Raw genomic sequence first — 18,087 nt, 5'->3', positions numbered from 1 at the left:
CTAGACTGTTCATACGCATTTTAACGGGCCAAAGTTGAAGAGCTGTTGTCCGTTATTGTTCGTGCAAATATAGGCTGCTTCATGTTCCCTTGCATTGTGTAACTGAGGTCCATGGCTAGTCTGGCTTTCACCAGACCAAGCTCAATCTTTTAAGAAATCAAAAAATAAATAGCGGGCAGATCAGGCTGGGTTCACCCAGCCTAGTCCATAGGCACCCGATATTGTTTAATTTTCCGATTGAGATATTCACGCTCTGGCTATTCTAAATGCAAAAATGCATTAGGGAGTTATGACAAAACTGTAACTAACAAACTAGATCCTAATAGAAAGCTGTTAGCTTCCCTAAGCCAGTGGTTTTCAAAGTGGGGGCCGCGAGGTGGTGCCAGGGGGGCCTCAGGAAGTTGGAAGGAAAAATAAAAGCAACAAATAAATACATTTGAAAAATGTAAAATATACCTTTTACTATGAGGGTTGTTATACAATGCCATTATAATAATGTGAGGCATATCTGAACATTATATTTACCATGATAATGACTGGGAATAATAGTAGAGTGATAGCTCTCATATAACAGAAAGCCCTAAATACAATTTTTACACACTGTATGCTCCACAGCAAAGTGCTTGTGGCTAAAATAATTATTAGGAATAGCTTAATGTATTTTTACATTTGCCGTAGTATTGTCGATGGGTTTAATAACACATCAAGGGGGTCTTTGGCCAGAACCTTGTGGTGTTTGGGGGGCCTTGTCGTGGAAAAGTTTGGGAACCCCTGCCCTAAGCTACAGGTAGGCTTATAAGGTAGGCCTATTTACAACATAAATTGTCAATAGGCTATGCTGGCGACACAAATAAATTCTCTTTTGGAAACCAATGGCTTACGCCTTACAGTATCAAGCGGACTTAAACTGCCATATCGTGGCGAAAAGTTGTAATAAAATTCACACAGCTCCATGAGTCAAGGAAAGCGCGAATGAAGTAGCCACTTCTAAATGGGACCCACTACACAGTAGCTTAAGGTGTGTTGCTAAAGCAGCCATAATGAAATGAAGGTGTCATTGGATACTTCACATACACGTGCTTTTTAATTTCACAGTTAAAAAATATATCAACGATAAGAAATAAACTCTATATTTTCACAGTAAACTCAGAAGTAAATATAATTTTTTATTTAATTTTGAAAATGCAAAAGAAACCATTTTTATTTTTGAAAATATCACAGATTTATTGAAAATCTTACAATATCGACTTCTGGTTACTCCTATCAAGATTCAATGCATTATGGCTAAAACATGGCTGAATAACACACAAAAATAACTTATGTTAAATAAATTAGAAATATGTTATCTCTGACTATGCCCTTCTGTCCTTTTAAATAGGGCCAGTGTGACATCATATGTCAGTTTCCAGCTTCTTATTTGGTATGTGCTGCAAATAGGCTTGTTTGTTGGGAAACTGCACAGTGAAGCGTGGATGAAAGAGCGTCAGGATTCCATCCAAGTTATGTTTGCGAGCCTCATCCAGTGGAGTCTGGTTCCAGATATCCCTCTCCTGAGATGAGGGCATGAGAGACAAGGAAGAGTGGTGAAGAGAAGTTATCAAAAAAAGACAAGAAAAAAAATGTCCTTCAGCCGTTATATGTAATGAAACATTTTCAAATCTTATACAAAACCCAGCCAACGCCTGAATTCTGGGACAGTGATTGAGAACATATAAACCTCCATTAAGTTAAAGTTCACAATGTGCTGTAGTATTTAGATGATATTTTGATGGGCTACATTTTCAGTGAGCTTCAGACCAGAAGCACAACAATGGCCTGGCCAGCTAGTGGAACACCAGATGCATATCTCTCTTCACCGCTTGGCCTTGCATCAATACAATTAATATTTAAGGTGTTACAGAAAATAGTAATAAAATAGGTCTACATTTGATACCTAATGAACACATTGCCATCATCCAAATCAAGCTAGATTTTTTCTCACTCCCAAATAGCAGGTTATTAGGGCCCGAGCACCGAAGGGCGCAAGGCCCTATTGTTTTTGTAAGGATTATTATTAGGGCCCGAGCACCGAAGGGCGCAAGGCCCTATTATTTTTGTAAGGATTATTATTATTATTATTATTATTGAGTATTATTATTGTTATTCTACTTTTTTGCTTTCCTGTTTTTGAGGTAGTTAACATGGTCGAAAACTCTTGAAATTTGTCACACATCGCAGTTAGGTACAAAGAGCTTGACCCGGTGGCCCAGGGGGACTTCGCTAAGCCCCCTTAGGTGACTGATCCGTGGTTGGCAAATATTTTGAGGTGGTTAACATAATCGAAAAGTCTTGAAATTTAGCACACACATCAGGTGAAATTTGGCTACTACACCCTTTTAGATCTGAGGTGGGTCACACCAAAAGTCTGTATCTCCCCAAGATGAACGTAAAAATGCATTGCCACACCCAACAGGAAGTGAGGTATTTGGCAGACTAATATGTGATGAAATATGTGATGAATCATGATGCCAAAAGAGGTTCTTCCCATGGGTGCATAGCGCCCATCAAGTGATACAGTGAATATGTCAGGAACTCCTGTGACTTGTGGTTGGCATATAGTTTTAGATACACACACCAAATTTGGGGGTGTATGTAACTCCCAAAACAAACAACTTTTGTATTAACATGCCATTAGCCACGCCCACAGGAAGTGAGGTAATTGAGATTTTGTGCTTTGTGGACATGATCAATTTTAACGCTCCTCCTAGGCGGTTGATCCGATTCATGTCAAAGTTGGTATACATGGCCTTGAGATGTTCCTGATTATAAATTGTGAAGCCTTTTTGATATGTTGTAATTTGACGAAATGGCGAAATTATTAATTTTAATGCCCTTCCACATAAACAATAAATGTGTCATAATTCACCATGCATGGCTTGAAATGTTTTAAATTTCACAGGTCATTGAAGACCATGTTAATGATAATATTCACATGCCCATAATGCATGTTTGGCATAGCGCCACCAACTGACAACAGAAAGAATGACAATTATACTGATGTCACATGATCAATTTGAACATACTCCTCCTAGACGGTTTGTCAGATTCATGTGAAATTTGGCAAAACATCATGCCAAGATGTTGCTGATGTTAAATTGTGAAGGATTTTTGATATGTTGTAATATTTGATATGGTTTTAATATCTCACCACATAAACAGAAATGTGTCATAAATCACAGTGCATTGAATGAATGGTCTGAAACTTCTCAGGTTAATAGATATCATGATTATGATGATATCCAGACACCCAATAGGCCTGCCTGGCATGGCGCCACCACCTGGCCAAGCAGGAAATGTGCCAGAAATGGACAATGCCTTTATTGATTGATCTGAAACTTTATAAAATATTGGATATCATTATTGTGATTATATTCACATGTAATTCACATGCCTAGCATAGCGCCACCATCTGGCCAAGCAGGAAATGTGCCAAAATGTTCAATGCTTTGCATAAATGGTCTGAAACTTCTCATGTTAATAGATATTATGATAATGATGATATCCAGACACCCGCAATGGAGCCTGCCTGGCATAGCGCCACCACCTGGTCAAGCAGGAAATGTGCCAGAAAATGGACAATGCCTTAATTGATTGATCTGAGCGTTTACAAAAAATTTGGATATCATTATTGTGATGATATTCATGTGTAATTCCATGCCTAACATAGCCACCATCTGGCCAACCACAAAGTGTACCAGAAATGTTCTTTGTTTAAAATGAATGGTCTGAAATTTCTCAGGTTAATATATATTATGATGACACCCAATGGGCCTGCCTTGGCATTAGCCCCACCTGGCCAAGCAAATTACATGTGGCAGAAAATCAACATACAAAAACAAATAGCACACGCTGCGTCAAATATGTACATTTTCACAAAACTACCGCCGGTTGCTTTGTTGGATTTCGACATTGGGTTCTGCCCGCGGAATGCTTTCACCCGCCATTGCCGGCTATATTTAGGCCCGAAGGCACCGGGCTTAAGGCCCTATTGTGTTTATGGGATTATTTATTAGGGCCGAGAACATTGCAGCAAGGCCCATTTTTTTGTAGGATTATTATTATTATTATTATTATTTATTATTATTATTGTTATTCTTCTTTTTTTGCTTTCCTGTTTTGAGGTAGTTAACATGGTTGAAAACTCTTGAAATTTGTCACACATCGCAGTTAGGTACAAGAGCTTGACCCTGGCGTGGCCAAAGGAAACTTCGCTAAGCCCCTTAGGTGACTGATCCCGTGGTTATAAAATATTTTGAGGTGGTTAACATAATCGAAAAGTCTTAAATTTAGCACACACATCAGGTGTCACAAAGCAGCTAGGTAAAAGCTTGGCCCGGGTATGGCCCAGAGACTCGCTAGCACCCCTTAAGCCCCCTTAGATGACTGATCCGTGGGTGGGCATATGCTTTCAGCTACACACACCAAATTTGGTAGGTGTCTGTATCCCAAGATGAGCGACTTTCGTATGTACAATGCATTAGCCCAACAGGAAGTGAGGTATTTGGGATTTTGTACGAACTAATATGTGATGAAATATGTGATGAATCATGATGCCAAAAGAGGTTCTTCCATGGGTTTAGCATGAAATTTGGCACACATCAAGTGATACAGTGAATAGACAGGGATAAAAGCTTGGCACGGGCGTTGCCCAGGAACTCCATAGCGCCCCCTTATGTCACTGTGACTTGTGGTTGGCATATAGTTTTAGATACACACACCAAATTTGGTGGGTGTATGTATCTTCAAAACAAACAACTTTTGTATTAACATGCCATTAGCCGCCCAGGAAGGTAATTAATTGAGATTTTTGTCGCGTTGTGGACATGATCAATTTTAACATACTCCTCCTAGGCGGTTGATCCGATTCATGTCAAGTTGGTATACATGACCTCAAGATGTTCCTGATTATAAATTGTGAAGCCTTTTTTGATATGTTGTGTTGGTGAAATGGGCGGAATTATGGATTTTTAATGCCCTTCCACATAAACAATAAATGTGTCATAATTCACCATGCATGGCTTGACATTTTTTAAATTTCACAGGTCATTGAAGACCATGTTAATGATAATATTCACATGCCCATAATGCATGTTTGGCATAGCGCCACCAACTGGCAACAAGAAAGAATGATGAAAATTATACTGATGTCACATGATCAATTTGAACATACTCCTCCTAGGCTTGGTTTTGTCAGATTCATGTGAAATTTGTAAAACATATGCCAAGATGTAAGCTGATGTTAAATTGTGAAGGGATTTTTTGAATGTTGTAATGCTATTTGATATGATTTTAATTTCTCACCACATAAACAGGAAATGTGTCATACATCACAGTGCATTGAATGAATGGTCTGAAACTTCTCAGGTTAATAGATATCATGATTATGATGATATCCAGACACCCAATGGGCCTGCCTGGCATAAGCGCCACCACCTGGCCAAGCAGGAAATGTGCCAGAAATGGACAATGCCTTAAGTGATTGATCTGAAACTTTATAAAATATTGGATATCATTATTGTGATGATATTCACATGCGAATTCACAGGCCTAGCATAGCCACCATCTGTGGCCAAGCAGGAAATGTGCAGAAATGCTCTATGCTTTGCATAAATGGTCTGAAACTTCTCATGTTAATAGATATTATGATAATGATGATATCCAGACACCCAATGGGCCTGCCTGGCATAGCGCCACCACCTGGTCAAGCAGGAAATGTGTGCCAGAAAATGGACAATGCCTTAACTGATTGATCTGAGCGTTTACAAAAAATTTGGATATCATTATTGTGATGATATTCACATGTGTAATTTCCATGCCTAACCGCCACCATCTGGCCAACCACAAAGTGTACCAGAAATGTTCTTTGTTTAAAATGAATGGTCTGAAATTTCTCAGGTTAATATATATATGATGATGACGCAATGGGCCTGCACCTTGCATTAAGCCCCCACCTGGCAAAACAAGTACATGTGGCAGAAAATCAAATACAAAAGCAAATAGCACACGCGTCAAATATGTACATTTTCTGGCAGCACCACGTCGGTGCTTTGTTGGATTCCGACATGTCACGGGTTATGCCCGCGGAGTGCTTTCGGGCCATCATTGCGCTATGACTATATTTAGGCCTTGAGCAAGAAAAAGCGCAAGGCCTATTGTGTTTATGGGATTATTTATTAGGGCCCGAAGCACCAGCCGGGCGCAAGGACAAGCATTGTTTTTGTAAGGATTATTATTATTATTATTATTATTATTATGTGTATTATTATTGTTATTCTTCTTTTTTGCTTTCCTGTTTTTGAGGTGGTTAACATGGTCGAAAAACTCTTGAAATTTGGCACACCGTCCAGGTGTCACGCGCCTGAGTTAGGTACAAAGCTTGACCCGGGCGGGTGTGGACTGGCGCCCCTAGTGACTGATCCGTGGTTGGCAAATATTTTGAGGTGGTTAACATAATCGAAAAGTCTTGAAATTTGGCACACACGTCAGGTGTCACACAAAGCAGCTAGGTAAAAAAAAAGCTTGGCCCGGGTATGGCCCAGAGACTAAGCTCACGCCCCCTTCTTATAGATGACTGATCCGTGGTGGGCATATACTTTCAGCTACAAACACCAAATTTGGTAGGTGTCTGTATCTCCCCAGATGAGCGACTTTTCTCAGATGTACACTGCATTAGCCACGCCCAACAGGAAGTGAGGTATTTGGGATTTTGTGCAGACTAATATGTGATGAAATATGTGATTAATCATGATGCCAAAAGAAGTGCTTCCAATGGGTGAAATGAAATTTGGCACACCTCAAGTTATACAGTGAATAGACGAGGATAAAGCTTAAGTAACGGCGTTGCCCAGGAACTCCATAGCACCCCCTTATGTCACTGTGACTTGTGGTTGGCATATAATTTTAGATACACACACCAAATTTGGTGGGTGTATGTAACTCCCAAAACCAAACAACTTTTGTATTAACATGACATTAGCCACGCCCACAGGAAGTGAGGTAATTGAGAATTTGTGCCTTGTGGACATGATCAATTTTAACATACTCCTCCTAGACGGTTTATCCGATTCTTGTCAAAGTTGGTATACATGACGCCGAGATGTTCCTGATTATAAATTGTGAAGCCTTTTTTTGATATGTTGTAATTTGACGAAATGGCGAAATTATGATTTTTAATACCCTTCGACACAAACAGTAAATGTGTCATAATTCATCGTGCATGGCTTGAAATGTTTAAAATTTCAGAGGTCATTGAATACCATGTTAATGATAATTTTCACATGCCCATAATGCATGTTTGGCATAGCGCCACCAACTGGCAACAGAAAGAATGGCAATTATGCTGATTTCACATGATCAATTTGAACATACTCCTCCTAAGACAGTTTGTCAGATTCATGTGAAATTTGGCAAACAATATGCCAAGATGTCGCTGATGTTAAATTGTGAAGGGATTTTTTGATATGTTATATATTTGATATGATTTTAATATCTCACCACATAAAGAGGAAATGTGTCATAAATCACAGTGCATTGAATGAATGGTCTGAAACTTCTCAGGTTAATAGATATCATGATTATGATGATATCCAGACACCCAATGGGCCTGCCTGGCATGGCGCCACCACCTGGCCAAGCAGGAAATGTGCCGAAATGGACAATGCCTTAAGTGATTGATCTGAAACTTTATAAAATATCGGATATCATTATTGTGATGATATTCACATGCATAATTCATAGGCCTAGCATGGCGCCCACCATCTGGCCAAGCAGGAAATGTGCCAGAAATGCTCTATGCTTTGAATAAATGGTCAAAACTTTCTCAGGTTAATAGATATTATGATTATGATGATATCCAGACACCCAATGGGCCTGCCTGGCATAAGCATACCACCACCTGGTCCAAGCAGAAATGTGCCAGAAATGGACAATGCCTTAAAGGCCGTGTTGCAGGGTTCATTTTCCAACGAATTTGCACAATTTGCTTGTTGATAATAAACATTTAAACTGTTATCCATTGTATTTGATGTTATTTGGGTATCACAAAGCGGAATATAATCACGAAAAAAGCAGGTAATATTTCACAGCATTTGAAGTGATTCTCCTTTCCCCACAATGCATTGCATTATTCACGTCACCTTGGGAGACTACAGACCAAAGCCCACCTTGAGACCCTTGAGAATAACGAGAGAGGAGTAAAGAGAGATCTATAAAGGTATTGTTAGCAGTAGATAGCTTAGATTATAGATAAATATATAGGCTATAGATAGCCTAGATATAGTATATAGACAGATAGATAGCTAGATAGATCATGTCATTATGCTGGTCACAGGGGCTCCTCGACCAGCCGCCAAAAAAATCGGGCTTCCCTAGTTACTGCAGCTCTCCCACCACAGTTTCCATCGGACGGCACAGCCCACACAAGCACCTGCAAACTGCGACTTTACCCATATTATCTCCCTCTTTGGTAAGCCGTTACCCTGGCGATGTCAATGGCAATCAATCACGAGCAGTAGTTATCAAAAATATTCATGCTGAAGACACGACCAGCCTAATCTAAGCTAAGTAACTGGGGTGGCTCACAGGTGGGACTAAAAAGTTAGCCCAGCTAGCTATCATGATGCTTCATATTCTGATCTTCTGACTAAGTTTGCCCGGTAGCCTACTTATCTGAACTAGCGACATGATCACTAGATATCACTAGATATAAAAACATGTTGACTTTCATTCGGTGCTGTTCAATTTAAATTCCGAAGTGTAAATATACAAACTTTATGTTGAAAGTGTAACCGCGACCCGTTTCCCATAGGATTGAATGTAAAACATATACCCTCCAAAGCGAGACCTCGAAATTCAGAGAAAATACTAAATTGATATCAGGCACCGTTATTACCATTGGTAGATCATATGGTAGCTGTGATATAAATGCTGTGACGAATTCAAGTGTAAATATACAAATTTTTATGTTGAAAGTGTAACCGCATGATGTCCATTGAAATGCATTGAAATGAATGAAGCAAAGAATCAAGTAGTCCCCAAAGTGGCGCCATCACTAGTGCGTACAAAAAAAACAGCTAATGCTAAAACAACAAAACTGGCATTTAACACCATTTGGAGACATTTTTAAAATGATATACATATATTGAGTGCTTTATGTACCCATTAATCAACAGTGGTGTTTAACCTGCAACACAGGCTTTAAGTGATTGATCTGAAAGTGTACAAACATTTTGGATATCATTATTGTGATGATATTCACATGTGTAATTTCAATGCCTAACATAGCCACCATCTGGCCAACCAAAAAAGTGTATCAGAAATGTTCTTTGCTTAAAATGAATGGTCTGGAAATTTCTCAGGTTAATATATATTATGATTATGATGACACCCTAATGGGCCTGCCTTGCATTCGCCCCACCTGGCCAAGCGAAAGTACATGTGGCAGAAAAATAAAATAAAAAACAAATAGCACACGCATCAAATATGTACATTTCACAAACGCACCACGTCGGTGCTTTGTTGGATTCCGACATTTCACGGGTTACGGCCCGCAGGTGCTCGGGCCCGCCATTGCCGCTTGCGGCTATATTTATTATTGTTATTCCACTTTTTTGCTCTCCTGTTTTTGAGGTAGTTAACACGGTCGAAAACTCTTGAAATTTGGCACACACATCAGGTGTCAGGTATCGCAGTTAGGTATAAGAGTTTTGGCCCGTGTAGGGACTCCGCTAGGGCCCCTTTAGGTGACTGATCCCGTGGTTGGCAAATATTTTGAGGTGGTTAACATAATCGAAAAGTCTTGAAATTTGGCACACACATCAGGTGTCACACAAAGCAGCTAGGTAAAAAAGCTTGGCCCCGGGTATGGCCCAGAGACTCGCTAGCGCCCCCTTATGTCACTGTGACTTGTGGTTGGCATATAGTTTTAGATACACACACCAAATTTGGGGGGTGTATGTAACTCCCAAAAACAAACAACTTTTGTATTAACATGCCATTAGCCACGCCCACAGGAAGTGAGGTAATTGAGATTTTATGCTTTGTGGACATGATCAATTTTAACGTACTCCTCCTAGACGGTTGATCCGATTCATGTCAAAGTTCGTATACATGACGCCGAGATGTTCCTGATTATAAATTGTGAAGCCTTTTTTTGATATGTTGTAATTTGACGAAATGGCGAAATTATTAATTTTAATGCCCTTCCACATAAACAATAAATGTGTCATAATTCACCATGCATGGCTTGAAATGTTTTATATTTCACAGGTCATTGAAGACCATGTTAATGATAATATTCACATGCCCATAATGCATGTTTGGCATAGCGCCACCAACTGGCAACAGAAAGAATGACAATTACACTGATGTCACATGATCAATTTTAACATACTGCTCCTAGACGGTTTGTCAGATTCATGTGAAATTTGTCAAACATCATGCCAAGATGTTGCTGATGTTAAATTGTGAAGGGATTTTTGATATGTTGTAATATATTATGGTTTTAATATCTCACCACATAAAGAGGAAATGTGTCATAAATCACAGTGCATTGAATGAATGGTCTGAAACTTCTCAGGTTAATAGATATCATGATTATGATGCTATCCAGACACCCAATAGACCTGCCTGGCATAGCGCCACCACCTGGCCAAGCAGGAACATGTGGCAGAAATTGGCAATGCCTTTATTGATTGATCTGAAACTTTACAAAATATTGGATATCATTATTGTGATTATATTCACATGTGTAATTCACATGCCTAGCATAGCGCCACCATCTGGCCAAGCAGGAAATGTGCCAAAAATGTTCAATGCTTTGACTGATTTATCTGAAATTTTACACAAAATTAGATATCATGATGATGAAATTCAAATGTCTTATTAACATGCCTTACATAGCGCCACCAATTGGCAAGATAAGGAATGTGTTTTTTCCACGTCTGTTGGAAATCACCATCAGATGCATCAGATTAATCAGATTAGCACACACATCAAATATGTACATTTCAGAAGCGCACCACGTCGGTGCTTTGTTGGGTTCCGAAATGTCACGGGTTGCGGCCCGCAGGTGCTCAGGCCCGCCATTGCCGCTTGCGGCTATATTTCACAATTGTTATTGATTATCCATTTCATTCACATGGCAATAATAGACAGTACTCACTCACCCACTAATCACATTAAAAAGTATTACAGTGAGTGAAATGTTTATGTGCATTTAATGTTATACTGGACAGCAGAAAGCAGCGTGAGCTCACCAAAGGCGTGGCCCCATAGCGCAACAGAATCTGCACAAGCTGTTTGTCACGCATGCGCACAGCCAGGTGCATGGCTGTGCGGCCATTGTAGTCCTTTTCATCCATGTCCAGCTCAGCCAGGGACCAAGCGTACAATGCGGAGAAGTCCCTCTTGGCCACAGCTCTGAGAGGCAAGGGTCAGAGTAAGAAACAGAGACAGAAATGAAGAGACAGAATGGCAATGCAATTCAAATTCAATTTGAATGCAATTTACAAAAACTCTGAATGAAAACAACAGTATGGAGCAGTGCTTGCTAAGCTTATTCAACAGTTGACCACCCAACCTCTAAAACCCGAGGTGCACGTTTGGTCTGAATTATGTTCTGTTTACAAACTTTAGTATGATATTTATGGATTTCTTAAAAACATTTCATTTTTGAAACGACACAAGGATGTTCATGGGGAAACAATGTTAAATTCTTACTGTTGCAGGCGCATTGCTGCTCTCACTAGTGGCATCTTGAGGACGGCGTGATGCAGTTTCAGAAACTTGATGAGATCAAAATGCCTGCAAAATCAGAAAAGAAAGCAATGCTGTGCTGGTTTTCCATTAAACCAAACGCATGTTCAGCTTGGATCATCAGTTCTTTGTAATGGTCTGGACAAGGTCTGTATTTGACAGACCTCCTGACTAACTGTACGTACACACCGCTGCCAACTTGAGATCCAAAAAAGCTCTGGCCGCTCTGACGTGGCAGAATTCTACGTTGCTGGTCGTTTGCCGCTGAACCGCGTCATAGCTCATTAGCATAAAGTTGACCAACTTTCAACTTTCTGCTTGACGCTCTGGTCGCTCAAGACGCCCAAAACGCGATGCCAACAGATTTGCCGCTTCTTGCAGCTGAGAGAAGCCGGCTTCCATTGAAAATTAAGGACTTCCTGTATCTTTTGCAGCTCAAGTTGGCGGCGGTGTGTACGTACAGTAAGCGATCATATTTTAGGACAGGGTTATTTTTTTACTGTGCAGTACAATAACAGAAACTGGGCAACGTTGGCTGGGTTTGTGTTATGTAAGTGGCTTAGGTCTGTTCCTGAGATGATAATATGGATGTGATCACAGCACCCTATAGACCTTTTCACTCTGTTCCTAGAGGATTTCATAACATAATAATTACTGGTGGCTCAATAGCTTTAAACTTTCAGATGATTTTCTGTTTGATGATTTTCATAAAAACAGATTATTTGAATTGGCATTGTAACTGGCTAGTAAAATTCCAAAACAATCTCCATATCTTTTAGATACATATTTTACATACATATCTCAGTTTACTTATTGTAGAAACTAAATCCAAATTAATCCATCCATGACCCGGTTTAGCAGATTTACATTTCCTGGTGGAATCAATACATATTTCTATTGATGATCACCTTTTTTGTTTGGGTTTAGAGCACATTTTTTGGTCTTCATTAAAACATTCAAACAATTGTATCCACGGAACCCCAAATATGTGCTACAGAACTGTATGAGGAAAAGGCATCTTCACCATTACTTGCCCAGCTTTGCTTGCAGTTGTGTTGTGTACCAAGAGCAAAATCATGGCAAAAACAAGAAGTGAAGTTTATTTGATCCATACCAGAATTAGTTGGATCAAATCTGCCATCTATTAGAATGGAAGATCACTGTCGGATCTATCCAGACTGCAAAAAGTCAACACTGGCTACTGAGTATCAGAAATGAGGGATTGTTGAAAACTTTGTGCTTTTTTTGAGATTGTTGTCATTGTTGTCATGTCAGTGTTGCTCTGATTTCAATAAAATGTAGTTCATTTGCAGCAACTTTTAATATTACTTGCATATCACAATAACGCAGCACAGCTTCCACATAGGCAATCTTCCACATGATTGAGCTACCTCTAAATATAATTTTTTTGTCAAAATGTTTGCATATTTCTAATTTTGAAGTTAAAAGGAACAGTTTAAGACGTTAAGACACTAACATTTTGCAAAAAAAAAAGTTGGACTTGATAAGGACCACCCTAATGGTTTAGTGACAAACCTGGGTAAGTTAACTCAGAGTGATAAACCTCCTAATAGAAGAGCTGTATGGCTTCATTCTCCTTCACTGGACTTTCAGTTCACTCACATATTAGGTATGCAGATGTGCTGTTAGCGGAGGTTTGCACTCTCCAAGTGGACTTCTAGTTTGATCCACATTACAGTACATCCAACACAATATTGATGTCTAAACGAATTCTGTAAGTTAAATTTGACCTACTCCTTCTTGAGCTTTAATCAGATCAGTCACAATTTGTATCTCACTTTATGGAATGAAACTGATCAGAGCATATGGAACCAAGCTTATGGGGCTATATTTGCTTCATTTATCTAAGTACCCTATGACATAGATATGACAGAGTGGGGGTGCGGGTGAGGAGAGCAAGGAGAAATCACAGCAGTAGCATTTTGCAGACTGCTGATGATTAACAAATGTGATGCATGAGTACTCTGCGTATGAGTCAAGTTAGTTTTTGGCCTATGAGCAACTACTTGTGCCTCTCTCTTGGGTAAGGTACAAATATCTGATTTGGCCTAGTTTGTTTGAAAAAGACAAAATGACAAAACAAAAATGTGGCATGTCCAGTGAATTTTTTTGCCCATCTTTCAGCAGGGTCCAAACAGATCTTGTGTGTACAGTAAGAATTAACTCACCACACCATTTTTCACCTTTTGAGGTAAAATATGACATCGGTCATCCATTCATATGATCTACCTGTTCTTGATGGCCAGGGATAAGGGGTTCTCGCCGAAGTGATTCATCAGTTGCCAAGACGAACCCTTCTTCATCAGGTACGTCACCATTTCAATATTGCCACACTCAGCGGCCCTGTGCATGGGCTTGAAGTCATCATAGTCTCCACAGTTCACATCCATCTACCCACATCAAAATAAGTTTTTTTAATGGCTTTTTAATCTTAAAACCTGTTTCATATCACAGTCCATGTAGATCATGTAGTCAGGGCTAACTCAATGTTATCATCACACATCTAAACTCATATAAATAATCACATAATTATGTATTATACAACAGTTAGGTCTGGTCAAATTATGTATTCATTTCTGATTGGACGAGAGGCATTCAATGAGTGACACATCCCCACTCGGAATTTTTATTCCATTTTTATTTAATTCCACTTGGTACACTTATGATGCTGATTTGCACAATACAAAGTGATTGAATGAATTGAATTAGTAAATTAACTCCTTCAATCAGACCTAACTGTTATATAATGCTCCATCACATAATATCTCTATTATATGGAAATACCTTATTCACAATTTCCTGAACTGAATAAAGGTCATTAGTCTCCACCGCACCACAGGCAAAAACAGGTAGTAATTCAATGATCGTCGACCGTTTTGACTACATGAAACAGAGATTACGTTCAGTGTTCTTCATAATATACACAATGCCTTATTTTCCTCTCAACTTCCACACTTATTTTGTGTTAATAATTCTGTTATATGTTAAGCTAGTTTATGCTTTTTGTGGAAAAATGTAATTACATTACATTAACATTACATTACATTTAGCAGACAGTTCTTGACCAAAGTGACTTGAACCAACAACTTTCAGGCTACTGCACGCTAGCCCAGCTCCTTAACCAGTACACTACCACCGTAATAGGCTATTTCTATTCTACAATAATGGCATTGCCTGATATATGCCTATTGAATTGATCCTGTGGTTCCAGGACACTCTGAACATTTATTTAGTTGCTGAACACTGGAAATTAAAACTACAGAGCCCCTAAAATGTCCTGGGGGTTCTTTTTTAGCTACTTTTACTTTGTATTACTGTAAGTCATGCATTCCCTCAGAATGCAAAACTATTGCAAAGAAAATTAAACCTTTAAAAAAATCACCCCAAGAGAACAGAGGACATTTTCTTAAAAAAAAAATAATACTTTTTTTGCAATCCCTCACACCAACTTTGCACACCCTCCTAAATCCCAGTGCCAATGCAGGGGCCCCAAACATCATCAAAGACTCATATCACCCTGCCCACCACTTCTTCACTCTAATAACGCACTGTTGTGAGTAACACCACTGACTACCTAATCTAACTATCTGGATTCCAGTGCATCCTGTGCAATACATTAGTGACTGTGCATTATGCTGTCAGAACCCAGATATTTATTTGCTATTTATTGTTATTGAATACCTGTGTGTGCAGGTGCTGGTGTGTAATCTACAATTACATTGTTATTGTAATACCTGTTATTTTATATACTGTATGCAAAGTCTTATATGCAGTGCATTTGTACAGTATGTGTTGAATCTATTGCAGATTATATTGTTTCTTTTCAGAGAGATGCTAAACTATAGCTAAAAACAAATAAAGAAATAAAAATTGCCACCTCATGAAGCCCCAGCATGACATGACTTCTTCTTAGTTAAACATTGTAAATCATATATTCTGTTTCTGTTCCTATAGACGTTTCAATCAAATCAATAATTCATTGGGTGTCAAATGACAAATCAAGCTGCCTTGCCTGGATATCCCTGGAATGCAGCCAGAACTGGTCCAAAACCATGCCAAGATAGTGTAGAAACTGTTTTCTCCTAACAATTGGACCACTGATAATTATAGGTTTCAACTCAAGCTTGTTTCCTAGGGGCAATTCCTATGAAAAAACAAACAAACAAACAAACAGAAAAAAACCAAATACAAGTTATAGCATAAACATAAATCACTTCAAATGTATAAATAAAAACAAACAAACTTTTTCTTTCATTCCCCACTTTGCCCCACATCAAGGGGGCATTCTCGAGCCCCACCTGTCCCTCATCGCTCTAAGAAAGTGGTAGGTCAAGCTTAAACTTAATTTATTGAAATAATGACAAGTTCTAAATATATCCTCTTCAACAGAGTTAAAATCAGCTGGTGCTGCAGATATAATAATAAATAAATACATAACACACATATTTCTGTTTTCCAGCAACATATTAGGAAGCATAGGCCATTTTACAGCATTGTACTATATATCCAATGAAATACCAACATGCTGCATTAAATGGATCCATAATCCAGTCATACTGTGCACTGCTGGTTGGGAAATATTTTTGAAATAAACTTTGCAGGGATGTGATGTAGGCCTACTGTTTAATACATGGGATCACAAGAGTGGCTCCCAATCAGACGTTTCAGCGATTTCGAAATTCAGCGATTCAGAAATCTCAAAGGCATAATACTGTCACGATCGAGGCGCCTGTCCCATAAGTTTTTTTGGTGAATGTAGTAATCTTATTTGCTAGGTGAGGTAGGTGCTTGTCTTTGCCTTGTAACTGGACATTTAACTCAAATGTATCGCTAAGATATAGGCTATCAAATATATCGCTAAGAAAGGCCAGCTTCGTCAAGAAATGTTCATTAGTGAACGTGCTTGCAGATTCAAACATGCGCTCTTCCTCCAAGAAGAGGGGACTCGGAGCTCAAACAGGCGCGACAGCACTTTACCTCGGGAACCTCGCTGTGAAACAGTACAGCCTTTTGGTCAGCTACCATCTCTTCGCAAAGTGCGGAGAATAGACGCGCTTTTAAGGGCCGGGTTTTGATGAAATTCACCACTCTCACAACAACGTTCAAAATGTCATATAGGTCGGGACTAACTAAGCTGCCTTGACACGAGCGCTTCCCTGTGAATAACACAGTGCGTCCATTGCGCATCGGGTGCTACCTGGGCCCAGGCTACAGATAAAAAAAAAAAAAAATAACTCCTGTTTTTCACGTCAGTTCGCGCCCCACCTGGCATATCTCACAGTTTGAGAAACGCTGTGCTAGAACTAGACTAGCAGCTAGTGCTAGCTGCTAATGTTAACATTAATGTATCAACAGATAACTTCACATTAGCAAACGTCACATTAGGTATTATAAGTATTAACTAACCTAAAGAAACGTATAGGCTACTTTGAGTAAATATGGGCTGGCTTGAAAAACTAGCAAATCAAAGTTAATAGATGTACTTGCCTGGGTGAAAGAAGTTTGGTCATTGCAGTCGTCAACATCTTTCTCCTCTTGTAACGTTACTGGCTCCATGGTAGCCATTGACGATAACCTCTGGTGAGCTCCGCTCTAGAATCTTTGCTGTACACTGCCCACACAGTTAACCTGACCGTAGCCAGATGAATTTCGTTCCGCTTAGCTCCGCCTAGCTTCACTCACATCCATCTGGGACCTCTTCCATTGAGAGTGATTTCTGCAACCGATTTTATGGTACAGCCAATCAGGACGCAGGGCGGGAGTTTCATAGATGTGACATAGCAGGAGTTTCATAGATGTGACATAGCGTAGAAGCGACTGTGATGGTGCATTCAGGGCACCTCGAAATGACAAGCACCGCCCCCATGGCTACTTTGTTTTTCCGACAGCAAGTGTTCATGTGACAAACACGGATGCCACAACAAAGGTTAAAACATACACTCACTAATCCTAAACAAACAACTGTATTTGCTTAAAATATAGTGTAAGATGCTCATGAAAGAATGATATGCAGCTTTCAAGTGACAAAAACGGCAAATTCCCAAGTTCACATTAAAACTGTTGGACATGAAAGGCCACATGGACTACAAACGAACTACAACGTGACGACAAAAGTGATGACAAGTGCCTAACTGGGCAACTCTGTTAGCAAAATCTAGCCCCAGTTTCCGACCTCTGACTCACACACATGGCGTGGAATGACGCGGAATGATGATGTTTTCACTCGGAGAAAGGTTTTTCCGAAGCCCATGAACGCTAGGAAAGACTGTTATC

General features: G+C 39.5%; 2 protein-coding genes across 3 annotated transcripts in view; one reads left to right on the top strand and one right to left on the bottom strand.

The window, feature by feature from the left end:
- LOC125299593 overlaps positions 1–18,087 on the top strand; it is a 355,198-nt gene that overhangs the window by 203,773 nt on the left and 133,338 nt on the right. The window lies entirely within an intron of this gene.
- On the bottom strand, positions 1,193–17,467 carry si:dkey-9i23.14 (L-asparaginase). 2 transcript variants are annotated; one of them, XM_048251108.1, is made up of 7 exons: positions 17,302–17,466; positions 15,827–15,958; positions 14,599–14,694; positions 14,044–14,204; positions 11,758–11,841; positions 11,295–11,457; positions 1,193–1,550 (listed from the first exon to the last, which is right to left on the bottom strand). In XM_048251108.1, exons 1-7 carry the CDS (start codon positions 17,377–17,379, stop codon positions 1,392–1,394), a joined length of 873 nt encoding a protein of 290 aa, XP_048107065.1. In that variant the 5' UTR covers positions 17,380–17,466; the 3' UTR covers positions 1,193–1,391. The 2 variants fall into 2 exon arrangements, with proteins under 2 accessions (XP_048107065.1, XP_048107073.1); XM_048251116.1 differs by lacking the exon at positions 14,599–14,694 and having other exon boundaries at positions 17,302–17,467.

Source organism: Alosa alosa, chromosome 1 (assembly GCF_017589495.1).
Source record: "Alosa alosa isolate M-15738 ecotype Scorff River chromosome 1, AALO_Geno_1.1, whole genome shotgun sequence".
NCBI lineage: Eukaryota > Metazoa > Chordata > Actinopteri > Clupeiformes > Clupeidae > Alosa > Alosa alosa.
This window is presented reverse-complemented; position numbering and strand designations above follow the sequence as displayed.

Bases quoted from the DNA above. Each gene is read 5' to 3' on its own strand.
- si:dkey-9i23.14 (XM_048251108.1), bottom strand. From the start codon at position 17,379: ATGGCTACCATGGAGCCAGTAACGTTACAAGAGGAGAAAGATGTTGAC. The intron at 11,842-14,043 runs GTAGATCATATG...CTGATTTTGCAG, and splicing joins TCCCTGGCCATCAAGAACAG to GCATTTTGATCTCATCAAGT. The intron at 1,551-11,294 runs GTGAGCTCACGC...CCCTCATCTCAG, and splicing joins GCTATGGGGCCACGCCTTTG to GAGAGGGATATCTGGAACCA.